A 24,620-nucleotide genomic window follows, 5' to 3' on the forward strand; every position below is an offset into this window, starting at 1 on the left:
TTCTTTGCATAAATGAAGGATCCTTTCAAACCAATTGGATGGCAGGTAGGTTAGCCTTTGCTTTTCATCTGGTTTTACATTTAGAAATAAATCCATTATTAAACTATAATCCCTAGCCAGGCAGAGTGGTGCATGCCTATAATCCCAGCTACTAAGGAGGCTGAGGTGGGAGGACTGCTTGAGCCAGGAGACAGAGGTTGCAGTGAGCCAAGATAGCGCCACTGCACTCTAGCCTGGGTGACAGACTCTGTCTCAAAAAACAAAAACAAAACAAAAACACCCAAAACGATACCCCCCTAATAAAGGTGTTCCCCAAGATAGTGCCACTGCACTCTAGCCTGGGTGATAGACTTTGTCTCAAAAAACAAAAACGAAACAAAAACACCCAAAACGATAACCCCCTAATAAAGGTGTTCGCCCCTCCCCGGGATGAAGTTTTGTTTTTTTGCCCAGGCTGGAGTGCAATGACACAATCTTGGCTCACTGCAACCTCCGCCTCCTGGGTTCAAGCAATTCTCCTGCCTCAGCCTCCTGAGTAGCTGGGATTACAGGCATGCGCCACCATACCCGGCTAATTTTGTATTTTTAGTAGAGATAAGGTTACACCATGTTGGTCAGGCTGGTCTCCAACTCCCAACCTCAGGTGATCCACCCACCTCAGCCTCCCAAAGAGCTGGGATTAAAGGCGTAAGCCACTGTGCCCAGCTCAAATAAACCTATTTTAAAAGTACACTCACCACTTCATTTTTAGAGATTCATTTTAGATACTGGTGAATCCCTCAAATAAGAGAAAACTGTCAATGATGAGAAAGTTAAGAAATATTTTAGGCCGGGCGCGGTGGCTCACGCCTATAATCCCAGCAGTTTGGGAGGCTGAGGTGGGCAGATCACAAGGTCAAGAGACTGAGACCATCCTGGCCAACATGGTGAAACCCCATCTGTACTAAAATATAAAAAGCTGGGTGTGGTGGCACCAGCCTGTAGTCCCAGCCACACAGGAGTCTGAGGCAGGAGAATCCCTTGAACCCAGGAGGCGGAGGTTGCAGTGAGCCGAGATCATGCCACTGCACTCTAGCCTGGCACCTAGTGACAGAGCGAGACTCTGTCTTTAAAAAAAAATTTTTTTTTTTAAAAGCTCCTCCAGCAGTCAGGAAGCCTTTCTGTTAATTTAATCATCAACAAGGATTTGTATCATTGTCACTAACACAGGTGAAAGTAAGGTGAAAAACACTCTTCAAAATAAATGTGGGAGTTGGTGGCTAAGGTTAGGTACATGGAAAGACATATTTGATGCAGAAACAGACAAAAAGCCATGATCTGAAGCCACTGGGCTTCTCCTCTGGGTGCTCACCTGCTCGGGACCCATGGAGGACAGCCCCGATGTAGGCACGGAGGTCACTGAGGTCATGCTGATCTGTCCAGTCATCTGGTTTATGCTGCTCATGCCACCTGTGTTGGTCGCCATGGACACATTGATGTTCATATTGTTACTGTACATGCTGGTGTTTGCTTGCTGCCCAAAGTGTGGTGGGGACTGCTGGGAAAACATGCTGGAACACAATGGAAAGATTGAATGAATGTTACAGCTTGCTGCTATCCAGAGGCAGGCAATTCAGAGCACTTGTTTCTCAGGCATTTACTTTGAGTGAATAAATCTGAACTGCATGAACCCAGGCTGAGATGGCCAGCAGGTGGTGGCCTGCTGAGGCCTGAGACAGCAGGGGAAGTGGCACTCAACAAAGCGGTGGGGGCAAGCAAATCCTTCTCCTTTTCATAGCGCCACTGTGACGGCTGAAGGACATCCCCCACTTCCATGCCTGCATCCGAGGACCTCATGTTTGTTTTTATCATATGTGGTGATAAAGGATGGCTTCTAGGTCACCCTTTCCACAGCAATTTCTATCACAAATTGGTTGGTGGTACCTTCTTAAAGATGTTTCTGTTCCTCCAAAGGATGTTCTTTCTAAGCTTTTGTAAATTCTAGTGACTCCTGCTCTAGGAAAAGTAAACTGACTTATTTAAAGGTTTGCTTGATATTGCTTCTGTGAGCAAAGACTTGGGGAAAAAATAAAAAAAGGAAGGAGACATGTAGGCTATAGAAGGTTTTCCTGGTGATCATTTATCTCAACAACACACAGAAACATGGTGTTACCTGTTTCCACCCATGTTCCCCTGTGCCCATCCATTCATGTCAGAGGGGGCCTGATAGGCTGGGTTGGCCTGAGACTGCTGCATCAATGGACTCTGTGTATGTGCCATTCGGGGTGACATAAGTGGGCTCTGGGGAGTCGTCGCCCCAGTAAAGCCTGGATCAGGTTGCTGACTGATTCCTTAAAACAAACAAACAAAAAAACCATAAATCCAAAAAAAGACCGTTAAGTTTTATCGTAGAGACCAGAGGGGGTGGGGGGGGGTGAACATTCCAATTTAATCATGCATAAAAAATTACTTTCGAATACCTGATTACATACTGATTAATTACATACATTTAAGAAAGTTTCCAAACTCAGATAAAATATGGAGGAAAAAACCCTCTATACTTTGATTCCCATTAGTAGTTAGAAGGTGCCTAGGAACGACTGACCATCACAGCTAAAGTTAGAAAGAAAAAATGCTATTCTTTCTTCAAATTCCTTTCCAAACCAAGAATGGATCAAATATATATTTCTCTTTGATCAAAACTATCACTGCAATTAGATTGTTTAAATTAAGTTTATTATTATTATTTTGACATAGGGTCTTTACTCTGGTGCCCAGGCTGGAGTGCAGTGGGACATGATCCTAGTTCACTGCAGCCTTGACCTCCTGGGTTCTAAGGATCCTCCCACCTCAGCCTCCTGAGTAGGTGGGACTACAGGCATGCATGACCATGCCCAGTTAACTTTTAACATTTTTAGTAGAGACAAGGTCTCACTATGTTGCTGAGGCTGGTCCTGAACTCCTGAGTTCAAGAGATTCTTGGCCTCCCAAAGTGCTGGGATTACAGGCCTGAGCCATTGCGCCTGGCCAGATTGTTTAAATTATTGGATTAAAGTTCCGCTATATATCAAAAGTCAACACATCTGAATAATTTGTCATTGAATGAGCTGAAGTCATTCCATGATGAGATGAATCCATTTTTAAAAATAAGTAACTGTACTCATGGTTAGCTTGTTTGTCTTTATAAAGAGCTCTGCGTTACTTCAGGGCTATTCACAATTAGCAAGAATAAGAAAAAAATTCAATGTATGCTTCTTGTTCAGTTTCCGGGCAAAAAGAATTTAAAAGGAAAGAGAACTTTTAGCAGACTTTTCTAAATCATCAAGAAGGAAATAGAGAAAGGAGGTGGGAGACAAAGAAGGCAACATTTTGAGAATGGCATTAAGTACATTTTTACATTCAAGACATGTAAATACATATTTAATTAATATTTAAATTAGCTACAAAAGAAAAGCTTAAGATCATACAGGAAAGAACTGCACATTATCTTTCTGTTCTTTAATGAAACAAGAGAATTGGATTTTGGCAACAGACTTCCAGCGTTATTTATAGATAACTGGCAAAGGGTAGGGAAAGTCATTTTGAATGTTAACATTAATGTAAGCACTTATCAATAATTCAACCATTAACTGAACATGACATGCACACAAATATTAATGTTCATGACATTACATACTTGGTATCTCTTAAGACTGACATTAAATAACAAATCAATATGAAGAGAACTAAGAGGTCTCCCATTGTGGTTTTTATACACTACTTCTCAAGAATTATCTATTCATTAAAAATCTGGTATCATCTGTAAAGTCTCCATTTTTCAAAAGTCACAGAATGACTATAATATTTAAAAATTTATAGAGATCTTTTTACATTTTATATCTATTGATTTGTTTGAGTCAGACTCAGAGGCTTTCAAATATATAAATACATATGCACTTTTAGACACTGACATAAACAGATCCACACACACTCGCACACAAGATAGATAGACACAGTCTACGCATACACACTTACTTCGGTCATTCTTAAAGTAAGACCTGCACTCAGAGAAAAGGAGGTACCTGAACTGAGGGCCTGGAAGGTACTGTGCTGGACCTGGGGACTCCTCACAGGCCCCAACTGTCCTCCCAGGTTTCCTATCATTCCCTGGTTAGCCAGATTCATCTGGGAGCCATGCAAAGAGCTGTGAGAGAGGAGCTGTGACCCAGGACTGGGGAACACTGGGGAGAAAGGACTGGTGAAAGGTGGTGGGGATGTAAGTCCAGTACCGTAGTTTGGAGGAAATGGAAACTGCTGTGCATTTGCCTGGGGAATCCGGGGGTTGCTCATAGTTGCTGGCATACCACTAGGAGCCACCATGCTTGGTGTCATATTCAACCCTTGTCCTCTCATCATCAAAGTTCGTTGCTGAACTTGCTGTTGCTGATGCATTTGTCTCTGTCGAAGATGCTGGTTCAGGATTTCCCTCTGTCTCTGGGCCAGCATCTGTGCATTAATAGGTGCCTGAAATCAGGGGTGATACATGGAGGAAAATGTTGGGGGCAGAAACAGATTAAAAAACAAAGTGGATATTATAGATAGGCTAGCAAATGGTACTATCATCTGTAAAATTATTTGGAAAAAAATGACATGAAAGGATTAACTCAGAGTTGAACAACTGGTGATTGAGAATGTGAGCTTCTAAGTTCTAAAGATATTATTCTGAAGCTTTCCTATGACTTAGCAGGGTTAAGTTTGATGCTAATATCAATTAACTCATTTAGTAAGGACAAAATTAACTAAAGGATCTCAAAAGAATACAGTCCTTTCTATAAGAAGACTGTGATCTAAACCTTGAGGATGGCAGTTTAGTCTCATTCAAGGAACATTCAAGTCTAAAGAGAAATATAATCACTGGGACAAAAGGTGATGTGGTGCACTTCAGAAGAGGCAGGAGGAAAGGAGGAGAGCAGGGAGAGAGCCTGACAGGAATGCACAGAGGCTGAGGTGGAGGTGGAGGGGAGGGAGGGAGGAAAGGCGGGATGGATGAAGGGAAGGGATCCTGGTGCTTTCTCTCAGTCAGAGGGGTGAGGCTGCTCACAGGTTCTAAGATATAGTTGATCCTCATTTGTGAATTCCGCATTTGTGAAGTTGCCTATTCGGCAAAATTTATTTGTAAACCTCAAATCAATACTCATGCTCCTGTCAAACGGTCATTCGTAGACATGAGCACAGTGGCATAACATTTCAGATACCCAATGTGCATTACTTCCAGCTGAGGCTGAACAAGGCAACACTTTGCCTTTTGGTTTCAGCTCTCATACTGTAAACAAGTGTTGTCTTTGTGGTCTATTTGGTTCCAAGATTTTTGGATTTTTTGCTTCTCCTGTTGGTGATTTTGCTGCTTAAACTGGCTCCCAGACAGGCTGCTGCAGTGCTCTCTAGTGTCCCTAAGTGCAGGGGGTGGTGAGGTGCCTTCTGGAGAAAGCAGGTATGCTAGATAAGCGCCATTCAGGCCTGAGTTACAGTGAGTTCTTTAAAAGAAACACACATAAAACAAGCTTATGTGTTGACCGGATGATGACAATGTTGTGACCAGAAACTTGCAGGAACCCAACCGTGTATTTCTCCTAGAGGTTAGTGTTCTCTAAGTCAGTGTTTTAACTCCTTAAAATAACAAAAATTGACTGTACCTGGCAATAAACATGGCAGTGATTAGAAGGGAAAAATGTAACATACTAGACAGGTAACTGGGTGACAGTACAGGGCCAGTGTGCTGATCCGGATCCACGTCAACTAAGTTAACTTTCTTCAGAGGGGAGGAGGTGACAAAAGTAGCTGCGGGGATACTTTTGAATACTAACAAAAGCTGATGGCTGGCGTGCTGCCTTACCTGTGTTGGTACTCCAGGTCTCAGAGTCAAGTTCACATTGGAAACATTGCTGATTTGATTCATAAGTGGCTGGCGATTCTAAATACATACGAACAGGATAAATACATTTTAAAAACAGAATACATTTTACTTTAAATCACCCTTTCCAAGTAACTGCCCTCCTCAGCCTAGTATCTGCATGTTGGTGGACAGCAGCGCCATCTCTTCCTCATGTCCTCCACCCAGCACCCCTGACTTCCCAGGTGCCATCAAAGAACAGACCTGCTGTGCTTGGAGGCGATGCTGAAGTTGAAGTCTCAGTTGATTTGGCTGGTTCTGCACTAGACCAGTGGGCCTGAGGCCGGGTCTGGGCTGCATACGGAGTGTGGCATAACTAGGCCGCTGTCCCATGGTGTGAAAGTTTGGATCTTGCATGGGAGAATAGCTACCCTGGGCCATCTGTGCCTGAGACGCATACTGCTGTGGGAAAACGGGGGCCTTCTGCTCCAGCATGATGTTGGAATCCTGACTTGAGAACTGTTCTGGATCTACTGCTTGGCTCTGGAAAGCCCCAAATAACAAACAAACAAATAAATTAAACCATAAAAACAGCAGAGTCAGTATGAGCTTGTTTTCTCTCGCTGTCATACATTTGAAGCTTTTTATGCTTTGTAAAATATTTACAAAGCATAAAAAGTAAAATACTTACTACACAAAGGTACCTTTAGCTTGACTCCATTTTTCTTTCTAGAAAATGCCTCTGCTCACAGTTTCGGCTACCCAAGGACAGAAGCAGGGGCCAAACTGGACTCCCAGCAGTACTTCTTCCAAGAAAAGGGGAAAAACAAGCCAGGACTACAGAATGCACCCTACTCGTTCCATCGATCAGATTGGCCGGGACTTTCAGATGTAAATATCCCTTGGAAGTGTTAAGTTTTTTGATTATTCATAGCCATAGAGTTCATTTTAATTAGATAACCTCTTTGGTACCTAGCTGGGATCAGTGGTGTGGGGTACTGACCATCATTATCCTGATTTTGTGGCTAAAAAAATGAGACTTAAGGACATGAAGTGAATTGCAACAAGCCCTGTCCAGCCAGTAAATGGTGGGATCCAATTCAGCTTATGATTTGGGAGCTGAGCTCCTCACCAGTGTGACGTGCTGCCTATTATCTACTTTACCGTTTTCTGTGGCTGTCAGGATTCCCTACATGCCCCACATTTTGCCATCATCCTCTCACCACCTACTAGACATGGTTTATGGGTCTGTCACTCCTGACTTCTTAGGGCTAGCCTATCTACCTGGGTCAGAATGGGGCAGGTGAACAAACCCACAACTTTCCCAGGGTCTGAAAGACCTCAGAATCGCCCTGAATGTCTATGTGCTGAGTGGAAAGGTGGACTTGGCTGATTCTCCTCTTCCTTCTACTTCTAGGAGTACTTGCTACAAGCCTAATGGTATAAAGGAAGGAAAGACTCTAGCAACAAATAAAATTTCTCATGTTTTCTTTAGCCAGTGTTGTCCTAGGCCTTCTTGAAAACAGTCTATCCATGTTGTGCTGGAGCCACCTGGAGCCCTGAGCTCTGATCAGCACAACCCAATGGCCAGCCTGTGAGAGCCAGGGGCCCACTGCCCTCCCCATGGTAATTCTAAACAAGGGGAGCCTAAGCAGAGGAAATCATTCACTGCTGAATTACTGCTCTAACTACACACACAAAACTATCTCGGCACTTTAACATGAAAATGAATAATGTGTACTCTGTATTTCCCTCAACTCTACCAAATAATATTTCTAAAATTCAGTTTCATGACAATATTATAATAATGGTGGATTTGATGACACAAAATAGAAGTAACAGGAGTGAGTGAAAAACAGACTAAAAATATTAAATGACGTGACACCTGTTTTGATAATGTTACAAGTCACTCAGCAGCTCCATGGATCACATTTTTAAATGTCACTTAGACTCAAGGGTAAAATAGTATTGAATGCTTAATTCTACCTATCACTGAAGACAAAGCAAACCAGTCACACAGGAAATATTCAAACTCCATTTCCCTTTCTTAATTATTTCAGGTTCTATCACGTAACCTCAAGTCATTTCTTTCCATTCTGCTGTTTTCAATATGAATTTATAAGTCCTAACTCCTACCTGTGTCTGCTCAACGGTGGGAATTATGAGAAGACTAATTTTAATGTTTCAGAGAAGTCTCCAATGACTCTGCATCGCCTTTCTCTCAGAAAGATGATGACACATCATATGGCCAGGAAGTAGACGGGACTCTGGCAGATACTTTTTGGCAGTAAGAATTAAAGATGATTCATGCTAAGTAAAGAGGTAAACAGTAACGAGAACACGATGGTTTTTCTGGGTTACTCTTCACACAGTGAGCCAGGCTGCACTGCTTCACACAAAGGTAGCTATGCAGCCAGGTTCAGATACTGTTCTGTTCTTTCAAGGCACTGCATTAGGTTATTTATTCTACCACTGCTGTCAGGTACTCTCAAAACAGGGACTTACTTTTTTATAGTAACCAACTAATTACCTGGAAGAAGGTTAAATAAGCTCACTAAGATTAGTTAACTTTTCAATATTCCCATTTTGCTTAAATGTCCAAAAAATTATGGTGAACTAAACCATAATTTAAAGGTTTTAGCCCACCATTTTTTTTTTCTTTTTCTTTTGCTCACTTCCATTTTCAGGATAGCCCAACATTTTTAAAGGTAAAAATGATGAAAGAGCTGCGGCTACCTGTAAAATGACTTCTGCTAACTTATGTGGAAAGTATTCTTTTAGCACAAACAGCTTCCTATCACCAGCCCACAGACGCAAAATGAATACAGTGGTCATGACTATAACCACTCATAGCGACTTCCACGGGGAAGTGTTCTGTGGTTTCTCTGTATCTTGTGTGTCCCTCTCTATCAGCAAGGGCGGACACCAGGTGAGCTGGTCTTGCGTTTGTGTCTTTCTGCTAACCTGAACTATATGCGAAGCTCATTCTCAGTGTTCTCCATTCTCAGGCCAAAGTCTATGTGAGGGTTACAAGCAAAGGGAAGCAAGAAACAGGGCCAGCCTGTTATGAGGTAAAAACTAGTATACTCTAAAAAGCAGACCGTGGAACACCTGTAAACAGAGAACAGATACTTTTGAACCCATGAGAGCGCCTGGCCCCCAGGTGCTACCCTTCTGTGCATACCTGGCTGACCAGTTCTGGTATTCCCAAGGCTCTATCAATCTCCTCCAAGCCATCAAAATTCCGCAAGGCTAGATAGAGCTGGTCCAGGAGAGCTCCCTCGTCATTCGGAGACTCGGCTGCAGGATGTGGACACAGCAAGTCATCTGGAGAACTGCCAAACGGCTGCCTGTAAAGAGAGAAATGCCACCTTGGGCCACTGGAAAAGCTAGTTGATTAGAGAACAATTTTTATTATCTCAAAGGTGAAAGTATCAATTGACTTCCAGGGTCTTTGCAATGAACTACTGTACTAACCCAACAGAGAACAAAACGACAGTCTGAAATATTCAATACACTTTATTCAGTGCCCAATGCAGGCCAGACACAAATCTAGATATCTAAGGTATGCTTTTTATTTCCATTGGTCCCAGGCTCAGTGAGGCGAGGTTAAGTCATCGGCTGGAGGTAGACACCACAGAGCTGGGGCTCCATATGGATGTGTGTGAGTCCAGGGCCTACCAAACTATGCCCACTCCTCAAGCATATAAATTGAAGGAATGCAAGGACTTTTCTACACTTTAGTAGGAATCACTGATTGACTTAAGATTCTTTTTCTATAGGAGGCTGTGATGACCCACCTGGGAGAGACGAGAGAACTAAAGGCATCAGAGCTGCATTAATTTTCCTGAACTCAGCTGCAGCTAGATTAAATTTGGCTGGGCTGATAGGAAATGTCTTAGTCATGCACAAACAGGCCTTGAAAACATTTATTTTTCTCTGAGACAGGGTCTCACTCTATTGCCCAGGCTAACATGCAGTGGTATGATCATGGCTCACTGCAGTCTCGACCTTGTGGGCTTAGGTGACCCTCCCACCTCAGCATCCCAAGTAGCTAGGACTATAGGCATGCACCGCCATGCCCGGCTAATATTTTGTAGAGGTGGGGTTTCACTATGTTGCCCAGGCTGGCCTTGAACTCCTGAGGTCAAATGATTCACCCACTTTGGTCTCCCTAAGTGCTGAGATAACAGGAGTGAGCTACCACACCTGGCCTGAAAACATTTATTAAAGCCTCAAGAAGTATACCTCTTAGCATTCCTGCATTAGGTACACAAGGAATGTGAATCATGAACATGCAAATTATATGTTATTATATAACTGATGATAAAATCAGAATACTAAACCGATGGTACATAAAACTCCTATACATTTAATTTAATTGTCAAATTAGAGTAGAGGAGGTGTGTGTGTGTGTGTGTGTGTGTGTGTCTGTGTGTCTGTGTGTAGTACCATCATGGTTCACTGTGCTCAAGTGATCCTCTGGCCTCACCCTCCTGAGTAGCTAGGATAGGTGTGGGCCACCACACCTGGCTGCTAAAAAAATTTTTTTTTTTTTTTTTTAATAAAGACAGGTTTCACTATGTTGCCCAGGCTGGAGTGCAGTAGCTTTTCACAGGCACAATCACTGGACACTACATCCTTAAACTCCTAGGCTAAAGAAATCCTTCTACCTCGGCCTCCTGAGTAGCTGGGACTACAGATGCGATGTGTGCCACCACACCTGGCTAATTTTTGTAAATTTTTTTGTAGAGACAGGGTCTTGCTATGTTGTCCAGGCTGGTCTTGAACTCCTGGCCTCAAGCAATCCTCCCACCTTGGCCTACCAAGTGCTGGGATAAAAGGCATGAGCCACACTAGAGGAGGATTTAAAAAAAGAGCTCCTGAGTTGTCTGAATACTAAAAGAGAAATGATATTTGTACTTTACCGAAAGTCTATTTTGTCCTCTTAGAGCCACTGCATGATGTTTTGGAGAAAATAAATGTTTATAGATTAAAAAACAAAAAGTTTATAGATAAGCAAAGTTAAGCAAGTGAGAATAAACTCGTCAAGAACTGAAATTACCTATTAACACAGTTCAACACATCATGTGGTTTTTAAATGCTCTAATAGGCTATTTTGGCCTATAATCCTGAAACACTGAAGTGCCAGCACTGAAACTAACAATTAATTTCAAATGGCCATAAAGGAATGCATTAATAACAACCTATGCTCTCTACTCACCTCTAGTAACTTGGAAACTGTCCAGCTGAGGGGCCCTTGAGGCCACTCCTCACCTGCTTCTCCAACTCCCTGGCTGCAGGAGCTCCTTGTGTTTCTAAGGGACCCACCGAGACCCCTGAGAGGCAGGTGCCCTTCTCACTCCTGCCCCTTCCTTGTCACTACTGGGCCTCACCAAGTCACACATGCTGGCAGCTTGCTGGCTCCTTCCTCTTGCCTCTATTCCACAGTCCACACTCTCCTAGAACCTTCTTTAAATCCAAATGTGATCAGACTGTTCTACTACTGCTACACTCAGGGAGAGGGAGGAAGAAGCAGATGCAGAAAAGCAGGAGAGGGAGAAACCACTGAACTATCTGCGACGGAAGCGAAGAGAGGAGATTCCTCAATGAGGAGGAACCAACAAACATGGATGTGGCAAGAGTTCCATGAAAGAGTTCAAGTCAGTCAAGAGCAATGTCAGCTATTTATCAAATTCTCTTAGGCAGCAACTCATTCCCTAAAAATGCTGGTTAAGTTGGCATTCAAGGATCTTCTTTGCCTGGATTTTGTCATTTTCAACTTGTTTTTTTGGAAGCTGCATTCATACGCAACCCTCCCATTTCAGATTTATTCACTGATGGTAGGCCCGTGTGAAATCTAATGTATGCAAGGCTGCACATCTGGGGGAAATGCACTGTCAGAGGAGGCAGGCACTGTCTTGTGCCTTTGTAAGACTACTGTACCATGACAGACCAGCAACACAGCCAACTGCTTAATAACAAACAACTAAAACAATAATTGGCATTTAAACAATTTCCTGCATAATAAAATCACTTTTTGTTATAAGCTTTTCTTTTCTAATTAAAAAAAAACTGCAAATGAATTCAGAGATTAAAAAGTAAAACAGTGCCTCCAGGTCATCCAGCTTTGGTCCAGCCCCCTTCAACTCAAGCTGGGATTCTCAGGAGACTTTCCCAACAACTTCCCTGCTTGCACGCTATCTATGATTCTAATACCATGCTCTCAGGTTCCCACTCCCAAAGCACACTTTACTGAACACAAGGGCTCTACTCTGAATTCCTACGTTGTTCTTCAGCTCTCCCAGGAAAACACCCCTGGGACAGGATGGCAGTGGTGGTGAAATTCAAGGACACATGCCTTTGATAATGCCTAACCTCCCCAAACTTAATGCTCACACCTTCCCCGTGAGCCTCAGCCACCACGGGCAGCTGATCTGTCTCCAAAGACACTACATACATCACCAGAAAACCAAGACCTTGATATTTAGCCCAACCTTCCCAAGCTCTTCTCCAGCTGAGGGTCTATTTTACATCAGGACACCACCTATCTCCTCACAGAGCACCCCACTTTCCTCTCAGCCTTAAATCACCTACTGAGCTATGGTGAATTGAAACTAACAATTTATAAAGGCACATGTGCCCGTATGTCCATTGTGGCACTGTTTACAATAGCAAAGACCTGGAACCAACCCAAATGCCCATCGATGATAGCCTAGACAAAGAAAATGCGGCACATATACACCATGGAATACTGTGCAGCCATAAAAAACAATGAGTTCGTGTCCTTTGCAGGGACATGGATGAATCTGGAAACCATCATTCTCAGCAAACTGACACAAGAACAGAAAACCAAACACCGCATATTCTCACTTATGGGGGGTGTTGAACAATGAGAACACATGGATACAGGGAGTGGAACATCACATACTGGGTTATGCTGGGGGGTGGGGGGTTCGGGGAGGGACAGCAGGGGGTGGCGAGATTGGGCAGGGATAATATTAGGAGAAATAGCTAATGTAGGTGATGGGGGGACAGAGGCAGAAAGCACCATGGCATGTATATACCTATGCAACAATCCTGCAAAATCTGCACATGAACCCCAGAGCTTAAAGTACGATTTTAAAAAAAATGCCAACTTCACAACATGCTCACAAGGGGCAAGCACTGCATCCTCTACTTGTTTTTGGAACAGTGCTGGAACATAAACACAGCATAGGTGTAGTAAATTTCTAGTGGATGAAAACAAAAGGCTCCTAATTTGGCTGAGCTACAATACATTAAAAACTACTTTTATATTCAGAAAACTACACTGCCTTGTAGTTTGGTGTTACAAATTTGGGTATATCATGAAGGACATCATTTCCCTTAGAGATGTCATAATATGCTTGCTAACAAAAAAATACTGATCCAGACTCCCAACCCCAACTGGCCACTAACACAAAGAAGAAATTATTTTCCTATATTTTGGGCAATTACACATATAGTTACAACCTGGAGAGCAGCTGACATATAAGTACAATATTAAGACAAAAATGGAATTCAGAGTAATAAAGGGAAAAACATACAAAGGCCCCAGGCTGGTGCAAAATAGTAAGTAATAAACAAGCAGAGAAAGATCCATAATCAATAGAAATCCCATACCTTAAAGTCTACATGTTTATGAACTAGAAGTCATTAAGTATGGGAAGAAGGAGAAGTAGGTCAAACTCTCAGCACTTGCTTGAGAAACCACATTACCATTTCTTCACTTTTCAAAAGCATTTTCAAAATTCTGCAAAAAAGTAGTAGCTACTGAATGATGAGAAATAGTTAACAAAAGAAACCTTACTCTTAGAGATACATTTTGAACAGGAGAAAATCAAATTAAAATTGTGATCTTGGGTGGGGCACGGTGGCGCAAGCCTGTAATACGAGCACTTTGGGAGGCCGAGGCAGGTGGATTACTTTAGGTCAGGAGTTTGAGACCAGCCTGGCCAATACAGTGAAACTCTGTCTCTACTATAATACAAAAATTAGCCGGACGGGGTGGTGGGTGCCTGTAATTTCAGCTACTCGGGAGGTTAAGACAGGAGAATCACTTGAACCTGGGAGGTGGAGGTTGCAGTGAGTGGAGATCATGCCACTGCACTCCAGCCTCGGTGACAAAGTGAGACACTATCTCAAAACAAAAATATCCAAAATTGTGAACTTAATGCAAAAGGAAGTCTTTTTTTTTTTTTTGAGATGGAGTTTTACTCTTGCTGCCCAGCTGGAGTACAGTGGTGCAATCTCGGCTCACTGCAACCTCTACCTCCCAGGTTCAAGTGATTCTCCTGCCTCAGCCTCCAGAGTAGCTGGGACTACAGGTAAGCTCCACCATGCCTGATTAATTTTTGTATTTTCAGTGGGGTTTTACCATGTTGGCCAAGATGTTCTTGATCTCCTGACCTCATGATCTGCCCACCTCAGCCTCCCAAGGTGCTGGGATTACAGGTATGAGCTACTGCGCCTGGCCAAGGAGGTCTTTCATGAAAGGCAGCTATTGTATTTCAAGAAAAAATTCCCTTTAATAAAACGAACAGAAATCTAAAAGTAATCTATAAGTTTTGGCCATAATATAAAGCTCTCTTTTACATACCAGATGACTGAAGGAAAAAAAAAATCTGTAATGGAACTAAAAGTGGAAATTAGTTATAAATGAAGGAACATGTACAGATTCAAGGGGTAAACTACTGTCTTTTTGAAATGTACACATAAACTAAAACACCTGTTCCAGGCCGGGCATGATGGCTCATGCCTGTAATCCCAGCATTTTGTGAAGCTGAGGTGGGCGGATCACCTGAGTTCAAGACCAGCCTGGCCAACATGGTGAAACCCCATCTCTACTAAAAATACAAAAATTAGCCAGGCATGGTGGCATGTGCCTGTAATTCCAACTACTCGGGAGGCTGAGGCAGAAGAATCACTTGAACCTAGCGGGCGGAGGGTGCAGTGAGCTGAGATCATGCCACTTCATTCCAGCCTGGGTGAAAGACTGAGACTCTGCCTCAAAAAACAGAAACAGAAACAAAAACAAAAACAAATAAACCTGTTCCTAAATATCAACTGTAATACTTATAAAGGGGATTTTAAAAAAGCACTGCTTTTTTATTTCAAAAGAGAGACACAGTTAGAATCTTTGTTATCCACTACTTCTGAATTTCTATGACAATAAGATTACCATAAAGCTGATCCTAAGTTTCTTCCACACTGAATTATTTAAAATAAAAAATGTGAGAATGGTTAGAAAAACTGAAATAACTTTAAAGGTGATGAAAATGTTTTGTTTTGTCCACACGGTGCTTATGCAAAAAAACCTAACTGACAGTAACAGAAACAACAACATGTTAGGGCAGTGCTGAGTCACTGAGACTCGTACAGCAAACTTAACACGCTTACTTTATTACTGAACCAAGTATAATTCTGGACTTGCTTCCATTTTTGTTTTAACAGAACTCTCTTCCTGTTTGGGCAACACTAAAAGTCCTAATTTTGGGCCTAGTTCCTCCTAAAAACTAATCTTTAACATTTCATCCAAAAACAACTATCAGGTGGTAGATTTAATTATTATACATTTGTCCTGTGTTAAACCTGTGTCTCAAATTTTCATGGAAATGGGTGAGTTTCTAACATATCAAATAAACATATCTAGAAATAGCCCACCATTCACGGACATCATGAAATCAGAATCAAAGAGCAAGACTGACTGTGAGAAACCACCAACTCCAAGTACAACAGCAGCTCTAGGTGTGACGGCAGTGGCTATCTACCTGGGGCGCACTTCCCTGTCTACGCAGTGCATACCACCTCCCACCGCCCTTGGCATCCAGTTTGGGACGAGCCACACTGCCTGCCTGAGGCTCTTCCTCTGTTATCCACTGCCTCAGTTCTACTCACAGCAGTCCTTACTCTGGGCCTCTGATGTGCAGCTTTTACCAGCTGGACTGGCCTCCTGTCATCTCTGCCGTCTGAAATCAGACTTCTTCTTCAAGACTTTGAAGTCTTCTCCAAGCATCCTGCTTGGATGCTCTTCTGAAACTTGGCTTATTTGTCTTGTGTTTTTCATACTGCACACTACCTCAAATTACAGTTATCAGCATACATTTTTTCAACTAAATTTTAACTTCTTTAAAGGCACGTCCTAGGTCATACTGATTTCTGGGTTTACCCTTTCCCTTTGTGCCTTGACTAGTAGATGATACAGTCCAAATAAACCAAAACTGATCAGGCACCGACTATTCGAAAGGAAAAGATTCACTTCTGGACACATATAAAATAGGTGGCTACCCTAGGTGCTCACGACTCACCTGTTCTGGCTGGCAAAAGACGCCTGGTCTATAGGCAGGATGCTTTCGGGCCATGGGGCCGTCTGATTTGGAGGCGCTTGTTGTTGACTATACTGAGGTCCCCCCATGTTCATCTCTAGTTCAGATGGCCCTAGAAAGGGAGAAGAAAAAAATCTTACGTCTTTAATCAAGAGAGCATCTAATTATGCTATGTCATTTAAAGTGAAATGTCTGGTTTATTAAAAATGGAAAAGACAGAAGCAATAATAATTAACTAGGTGAAAATAAGAAGATAAAATTGTGGTTCTGAATAGAAGTAAAGGCAATGAATATGAAGGCTAATTACCCATTTCAAAGACTATCTAGACAAATCATTCTAAACCTTTAGCATTTAAGACTCTAAATACTCAAAAAAGTTTTGTTTATGTGGGTTACATCTTACTGATATTACTTATTTACTGATATTATAATACTTACTGTACTAGAAATTGAGAAATACAAAAAAAGTATAGATTCATTTAAAAATCACAATAAATTATATGTTAATATAAAATTTTTCTAGATCCAAGTGAGTGGAATAAATATGATTTTTGAATGCAACATTTAAAAAATTCCTTTATTGGCATTGTTTTACATTTCTGCAAATAGCTTTAATGCCTGGGTTAACGGAACAGAGTGAAATCTTCTGTTTTCACCTGGGCGACAGTAAGAGTAAAGAAGGCAATAGTGTTTTGGGATTATTATGAAAATAGTTTTGGCCTTGCAGACTCCCTGACTGGGAGTCAGCGGGCTGGACCATGTTTTGAGGAAGCATGTCCAGACTGCTGGCTACTGAACGTACACTAACTGTACTTCAGCCGGCTCCCTACCAGAGCATGAGCAGAGCAGAAAGGAGGCCCAGGCAACCCACACACACTCTTTCTCAGAAGTTCTCTGAAAGGCTTTAAAGCTAATGGATGAGATGAGCTTTTAAAAAATTATATTATCATCATTATCTGTAGACCTGTATTCCATTCCAACAGATAATTTTCTGTTGAATTCATGGCTTTTTGGAGTTTATTAAAAATTAGAGAAATTCAGCTATACAATAAAACATACAGAGCCACATTTCAAGCTCAAGAGTCAGATGCTCTTCAGTGAAGACTGAGAATAAATTACATTTCTAGATATAAGGTACTCACATTGGTTTTTAATCAATTAATAAACATTTAAAATTTTCTCATTTAATTCTGCATGGAAATTGGTTATTTTTAGTATTTTTCAGGCAACCCTCAAATTATACAAACTTACGTTTGAGAACCACTCACTAAGTACATTCAGTGTAGTAAGGCAATGTAAATGCCATCTCTCAGAAATAAGCCGAAATAACAATTAAATAGGTAAGAAAACTAATGCCAAGTTAGGATGAAAATTCTGCATTGTCTTTTCAAAACAACCCCAGTATCTTTTTTTTTTCTTTTTTTTTGAGACGTAGTCCTGCTCTGTTGCCAGGCTGGAGTGCAGTGTCGTGATCACAGCTCACTGCAACCTCTGCCTCCCGGGTTCAAGTGATTCCCCTGCCTCAGCCTCCCAAGTAGCTGGGATTACAGATGCATACCACCACACCTGACAAATTTTTGTATTTTTAGTACAGATGAGGTTTCACCATGTTGGCCAGGCTAGTCTCCAACTCCCAACCTCAGGTGATCTGCCCATATCAGCCTCCCAAAGTGCCTGATCTTTTTGTGAATGATTAGCTCTTTCTCATTGTGCAAGTACATGAAAAGAACATAAACATTACTTATTGGAATTATGCTAATGTACAAAAGGAAAGCTAACATGTCAATGATAAAGGAAATAATCTCAAGTATGAGTTGTACAGACCATTAATTTTTAAAATGTAACAGTTTTACTGAGAGATAATTCATATAACATACAAATCAGCAATTTAAAGTGTACAATGAATTCTAGTATATTCAGAGTTACACAGCCATCACCACAACCAACTTCAGAAAACTTTCATTCCCCCAGAAAGAGAGCCATTACTCATTAGGAGTCACTCCCTACTTCCCACCTGAGCATCCCCTCTGCTGCAACCTCTGGCTCTAGGTAACCACTACTCTACTTTCTGTCTCTACAGATTTGCTCATTCTGGACATTCCATATAAATGATATCATATGACATATCAGACCATCAATTTTAATAATATGTGAATGGCCTCCAGATAGAATTCTAGTAATCTTCACATTCTGTGACATGTTCTGTAAGACCCTTCAGTGAGGGCCTGGGAAAGTCTGATTTGGTAGTCTAGGTGGTGGCTCAGGAATCTGAATTTTAAGCTCCAGATATTGTTCCAGTGATCACATAGAGTTAGAAATACTGCCGGGCGTGGTGGCTCAAGCCTGTAATCCCAGCACTTTGGGAGGCCGAGGCGGGTGGATCACGAGGTCGAAAGATCGAGACCATCCTGGTCAACATGGTGAAACCCCGTCTCTACTAAAAATACAAAAAAAAAAAAACTAGCTGGGCGTGGTGGTGCATGCCTGTAATCCCAGCTACTTAGGAGGCTGAGGCAGGAGAATTGCCTGAGCCCAGGAGGCAGAGGTTGCGGTGAGCCGAGAACGCGCCATTGCACTCCAGCCTGGGTAACAAGAGCGAAACTCCGTCTCAAAAAAAAAAAAAAAAAAAAAGAAATACTGCTGTACCACCGAACTATCTATCTATCTATCTATCTATCTATCTATCTATCTGAGTCTTGCTCTGTTGCCTAGGCTGGAGTACAGTGGCACCATCTCAGCTCACTGCAACTGCCACCTCCCAGGTTCAAGCAATTCTCCTGCCTCAGCCTCCTGGGAAGCTGGGATTACAGGTGGCTGCCACCATGCCTGGCTAATTTTTGTATTTTTAGTAGAGACGGGGTTTCACCATGTTGGCCAGGCTGGTCTTGAACTCCTGACCTTAAGTTATTCTCCTGCTTCAGTCTCCCAAAGTGCTGGTATTCCAGGCATGAGCCACCACATCCGGCCTATTTCTTTATTAACAGTGGGATGTTATAATTCACTTCTCCCCTAAAATTAGGTAACAAAAATAAAACATTTCAAAGGCAGTCGGTTCTCTTATACGACTGGAGAATTTTTGAGATTCTGATTCTATACAGAGTTCCAGCAAAATCCCACTCATGGCAGCTTTACATGGGAGGATTATCTAAACTGCACATAAGAAGTATGTCTTTAATTTATGGAGCTGATACTCCTTTCTAGGACAGCATAAATGTTAAAAGCAAAGAGCACTGGAGCCACCTTACCTATATTCATGACCTGAGACTGAAGTGTCTGTCTTTGGCCAGGCTGGCTGCTGGGCCTCATGGGGATGCTGGCTGCTGGGTTCCGAATCATACCTCCTTGGACTGGCCGGTTCATGGCACTGGTGGTAGCTGCACAGGTGACTCTCACAGCGGAACTCTGTGGTGCCCATTCTCCAGATGGCATAGTAGGCCGAGAAGCACTGCTACCAATCATTCCTGTGTGCAAGCCAAAGAAAACTGAGAGATGCAGCAACTGAAAACATATTTACCATGTATGAATAGCAGATAATCCTACCCTACAAGACAATCATACTGTAATTCAAACTTAGCCAACAGCTAACACTCTCATTGGGCAGATGTGGGCCCTTGGCTAAGAAATAAGAATGGGCAATAACTACATAGTTTTTATAACATGGACCTGCCACTCTTTATAGTTCAGAAAAACTGTTACAATTGTTCCCATCTGTACTAAAAAACAGGTGCCGTGGTATGTGGATAACCCCAACTTCCTTCCTCAGGAAGTGAATCACATTAGCTGATATACACGTAAATGCTTTACTTTCCAAAAGGGAGGTAGAGGCTAAGAGCAACAAGGTAAAAACTGATAATCAATACTCTCATTATAAACAAAAATCATCGAAGATATCTTGAAGTCTATATGAGACTTTATCCTCAAGTCTCCTTCAGGGTATTTTAATTTGTTAAACTTCAAAACTGACCAAGAGTAGCCTCTAAGTAATGGAGAAACTACAGGATCTTTCTAATATTTACTGTAGTTTTTCATAGCCAAGGCGAGGGAACTCCCATAACTTCAATATACCTAGACTGCTGTATTCCTGACTATAAACATCTAGAATGGGTTAGGACACATTTGTAAAAATCCCCTCTTTTCTGAGATGTTAACGGTTATCTGACCACACATAAAAGCCTAATGCTGGCCTGGCCCCCAGGATGCTCACAATGGCCAACATCTGATATTCTAAAAAGGAAACTCTCCAAATGAGGTCTCTTCATTTTGGAGTGTTTAATGATGGATACATAAAGCTTCTGCTTTCAAATATATGGCTTGCTTTCATTTTCTTTAATTATGAGAAACAACTAAAAATGGGGTATAATTAACAAAAGAATAGAACATGCACTGTGGGCGTTTCTTCACTTATGAAATGAGAATGTGCTGTAAGGATGATTAAGGGTGAAAGGTAGTTAGTTAGATTTTAAAAAGTCAGAAGGCTAGGTGTGGTGGCTCATGCCTGTAATCTCAGCACTTGGGGAGGCTGAGGTGGGTAGATTGCTTGAGCCCAGGAATTAGAGAGCAGCGACACGACGAAACCCTGTCTCTACAAAAAATACAAAATTAGCCGGGTGTGGTGGCAGATGCCTGTAGTCCCAGCTACTTGGAAGGCTGAGGTGGGAGGATCATTTCAGCCTGGGAGGTTGAAGCTGCAGTGAGCCATGATTGTAGCACTGCCCCCCAGCCTGGGTGACAGAGTGAGACGCTGTCTCAAAAGAAAAAACTAAAATAAAAAGTTAGAAGGGTATTCTATTAATGCATATTTTAAAAACCATTTAAGAATTAGATTTTGAACTATAGAAAAATATGGGAGAAAGGGATTTTATTTTTCAAAACATCTGTTATCCAAATAATATGACAAGATTATAGAAAGTCTGGAAAGCAAAAAAGAAAGTGATCCATAATTCAACAATATTACTGCAGAGATAACTAGGAGAGTCCCTCTCAGTCTGTTTTTTTTTTTGAGATGGACTCTCTTTCTGTCGCCCAGGCTGGAGTGCAGTGGCGTGATCTCGGCTCTCTGCAACCTCCACCTCCTGGGTTCAAGCGATTCTCCTGCCTCAACCTCCCAAGTAGCTGGGACTACAGGTGTGTGCCACAATACCCAGCTAATTTTTGTATTTTAAGTAGAGATGGGGTTTCACCATGTTAGCCAGGCTGGTCTCGAACTCCTGAGTCAGGGACCAGAAATGAAAGCTGTAAGGCCAGGCATGTTACTGTTTAAAGTTCTTAGTATTTTTTGCAATAAAAATTTTATCACCTAGAAGTATAAAAAATTTTAAGCTCTTATTCTGAAATTCTCCAAAAACAAATAATCAATCCATAAGAAGTTCTGGGGGTATCAGCAAATTATTCCTGGAATAATTTTACACATACCCTGCAATGCCTAGAACAGTAACTGGGATAGAAGTGAGTAAGTCTCAGCTATAGGATTAATGGTTGGAAACCTCATAAAAGTAACAATCACAGAATTAAATGGTTAGCTTACTGGAAGGCTTTCCCATATGCCATTCTCACAGTGAAAATTTGTATAGTTTTCTCACTTTCAAACTTAATGTTATTTTCTAACATAAAAAGTTCACTTCAAAAATTCCACTAGTTTAATGTGGATAAATACACCATTAAATTAAATAACCCACCAATAAAGCAACAGTGCATTTGAGCCCTTACCTGTGCTACTGTTCCCTAAATTTCCTTGGTTTCCTATCATCCCTTGATTACCCATCATTCCTGGCTGAGGTATCACTGAGTAGGGACTACTGTTTCTGATTGGTGGGAAAGGTCCAGCACCAGTTGGGCTTTGCAATGTGATGTCAAGTGGTAAATTCTGGCTTGGCAATAACCTGCCCAGTTGCCCTGGTCGTGGGTTATTAAAAGCTAAGGAGAAAACAAATGAAAATTGAAGGTTAATATAGGATAATGGAAAGTAATATTAACAGCAGTAGTGTTTCGGGACAATGTCTGTAAAATGACAAAGGTATGCATGTCAGGGAGCAACTACCCGGATAAAAGACAAAATCACAGACAAAAAACACATGCAGCACCGCAACGCACAGACATGTGATCTAATCAACGGTCTCTAATTCTTAATGATCTTGCAAAACAAAACACATACATGTATATTATTTACCATACACCTTCCTACCAACAGTAATTTCATTCATTCATTCTTTCTTCTTGAGATGAAGTTTCACTCTTATTGCCCAAGCTGGAGTGCAATGGCGCGATCTTGGCTCACTGCAACCTCCACCTCCCAGGTTCAAATGATTCTCCTGCCTCAGCCTCCCGAGTAACTGCGATTACAGGCGCACGCCACCACGCCTGGCTAATTTTTTGTATTTTTAGTAGAAATGGGGTTTCACCATGTTAGCCAGGCTGGTCTTGAACTTCTGACTTTAGGTCATCTGCCCCCCCTCAGTCTCCCAAAGTGCTGGGATTACAGATGTGAGTGACCATGCCTGGCCTTTTCTTTTTCTTTTTAAATACAGGGTCTCACTCTATTGCTCCAGCTGGAGTGCAGCAGTACAATCATAGTTAATTGCAGCTTTTAACTCCTGGACTTAAGAGATCCTCTTGCCTCAGACTTCTGAATAGCTAGGACTACAGGTAGGTGCCACCAAGTCTGGCTAATTTTTGAAATTTTTTGTAGAGACAGTGTCTCACTACATTGCCTAGGCTAGTCTTAAACTTCTTGCCTCAAGTGATTCTCCCGCCTTGGCCTTCCAAAGTGCTGGGATTACATGCATGAGCCACCGTGTCTGGCTCCCAGTAGTAATTTCAAATATACAACTATATTTGCTAAGTAAACCAATGTTTTCTTCATGTTACAATATTAAAACTTAGGAGTACTGCTTTCTCACAGCTATGAAGCTATAAATATCTCTTACATACATCACCAAACCTATACACATGTGGTCTGGATATCAGCGTATCACTTTTTTTTTTTTTTTTTTTTGAGACAGAGTCTTGCTCTTGTTACCCAGGCTGGAGTACAATGACATGATCTTGGCTCACTGCAACCTCCAACTCTTGGGTTCAAGCAATTCTCCTGCCTCAGCCTCCCGAGTAGCTGGGTTACAGGCGCCTGTCACCATGCTTGGCTAATTTTTGTAGTTTTAGTAGAGATGGGGTTTCGCCATGTTGGCTAGGCTGGTCTTGAACTCCCGACCTTGTGATCTGCCTGACTCGGCCTCCCAAAGTGTTGGGATTACAGGTGTGAGCCACCGTGCCTGGCCAGAATATCACTTCTTAACTGGGATTTCCTAGGATCAGAATTGGATCTAAAGGGGTTACTCTCATTAGAAGTTAAAAATTTTAAGTGGGAATGCTGTTGCCCAAAGCAGTATTAAATTAAAGCTACAGGGCCTTGCTTACTTTTCAAAGTACAGTTTCCTTAAATTCTACATACATTTGGATTTGATAGTTTTTGCAGTTGGTAAGTAATGTGTACTAAGCACTAGACCAGCATCACACTGACAACCTATAATTTATTAATGTTATTAAATTTAAAGTTATTACAAATTATAGTAATGTTTTACATAATTTCAAGTACTTAATTTTCCCTGAATTATATAAACACAGTCTGAAATAGCACATTTAAAAGAAAAAGTTCTTTTTTTTTTTTTTTTTTTTTTTTTTTTTTTTTTAGACGGAGTTTCGCTCTTGTTACCCAGGCTGGAGTGCAATGGCGCGATCTCGGCTCACCGCAACCTCCGCCTCCTGGGTTCAGGCAATTCTCCTGCCTCAGCCTCCTGAGTAGCTGGGATTACAGGCACGCGCCACCATGCCCAGCTGATTTTTTGTATTTTTTTAGTAGAGACGGGGTTTCACCATGTTGACCAGGATGGTCTCGATCTCTTGACCTCGTGATCCACCCGCCTCGGCCTCCCAAAGTGCTGGGATTACAGGCTTGAGCCACCGCGCCCGGCCAAGAAAAAGTTCTTAACCATCAATGACAGAAACAAAGTATTTTTAAAAATTAGGGCTGGGAATAGAAATTATGTGCACGCTTAATCATGACTTCCTCAGGTTTGGTTATCAGGTTGCCATCAATAATCTGAATACCATCAGGAGCTACGGAAAGAGGAGAAACCATGAATTCTACACTCTTCCATTACCTCCCCACGCTAATGAGCATAGGCTGCCTAATGTGTTTCTTCTTTTTTTTTTTTTTTTTTGAGACTGAGTTTCGTTCTTGTTGCCCAGGCTGGAGTGCAGTGACACAGTCTCTACCTCCGCTTCCTGGCTTCAAGTGATTCTCCTGCCTCAGCCTCCCGAGTAGCTGGGACTACAGGCACCTATCACTATGCTGGCAAATGTTTTGGATTTTTAGTAGAGATGGGGTTTCACACTGTTGGCCAGGCTGGCCTGAAACTCCTGAACTCAGGTGA

General features: G+C 41.9%; 1 protein-coding gene across 13 annotated transcripts in view; it reads right to left on the reverse strand.

Annotated features, from left to right (window-relative positions):
- The window catches only part of NCOA2 (nuclear receptor coactivator 2), a 310,720-nt gene that overhangs the window by 12,317 nt on the left and 273,783 nt on the right, over positions 1-24,620 (reverse strand). For 11 of the 13 annotated variants that reach the window (XM_074386756.1, XM_039464455.2, XM_074386757.1 and 8 more), the window contains 9 exons: positions 21,901-22,107; positions 19,440-19,655; positions 16,177-16,306; positions 9,033-9,198; positions 6,113-6,391; positions 5,852-5,929; positions 4,248-4,482; positions 2,153-2,330; positions 1,352-1,550 (listed from right to left, as the gene is read on the reverse strand). In XM_074386756.1, the coding sequence (XP_074242857.1) occupies positions 1,352-1,550; positions 2,153-2,330; positions 4,248-4,482; positions 5,852-5,929; positions 6,113-6,391; positions 9,033-9,198; positions 16,177-16,306; positions 19,440-19,655; positions 21,901-22,107 (1,688 nt within the window). The remainder of the gene's footprint in view (positions 1-1,351; positions 1,551-2,152; positions 2,331-4,247; positions 4,483-5,851; positions 5,930-6,112; positions 6,392-9,032; positions 9,199-16,176; positions 16,307-19,439; positions 19,656-21,900; positions 22,108-24,620) is intronic. The other 2 variants (XM_039464456.2, XM_074386761.1) reach the window with 1 other exon arrangement.

This window comes from Saimiri boliviensis, chromosome 15 (assembly GCF_048565385.1).
Source record: "Saimiri boliviensis isolate mSaiBol1 chromosome 15, mSaiBol1.pri, whole genome shotgun sequence".
In the NCBI taxonomy this organism is placed as follows: domain Eukaryota; kingdom Metazoa; phylum Chordata; class Mammalia; order Primates; family Cebidae; genus Saimiri; species Saimiri boliviensis.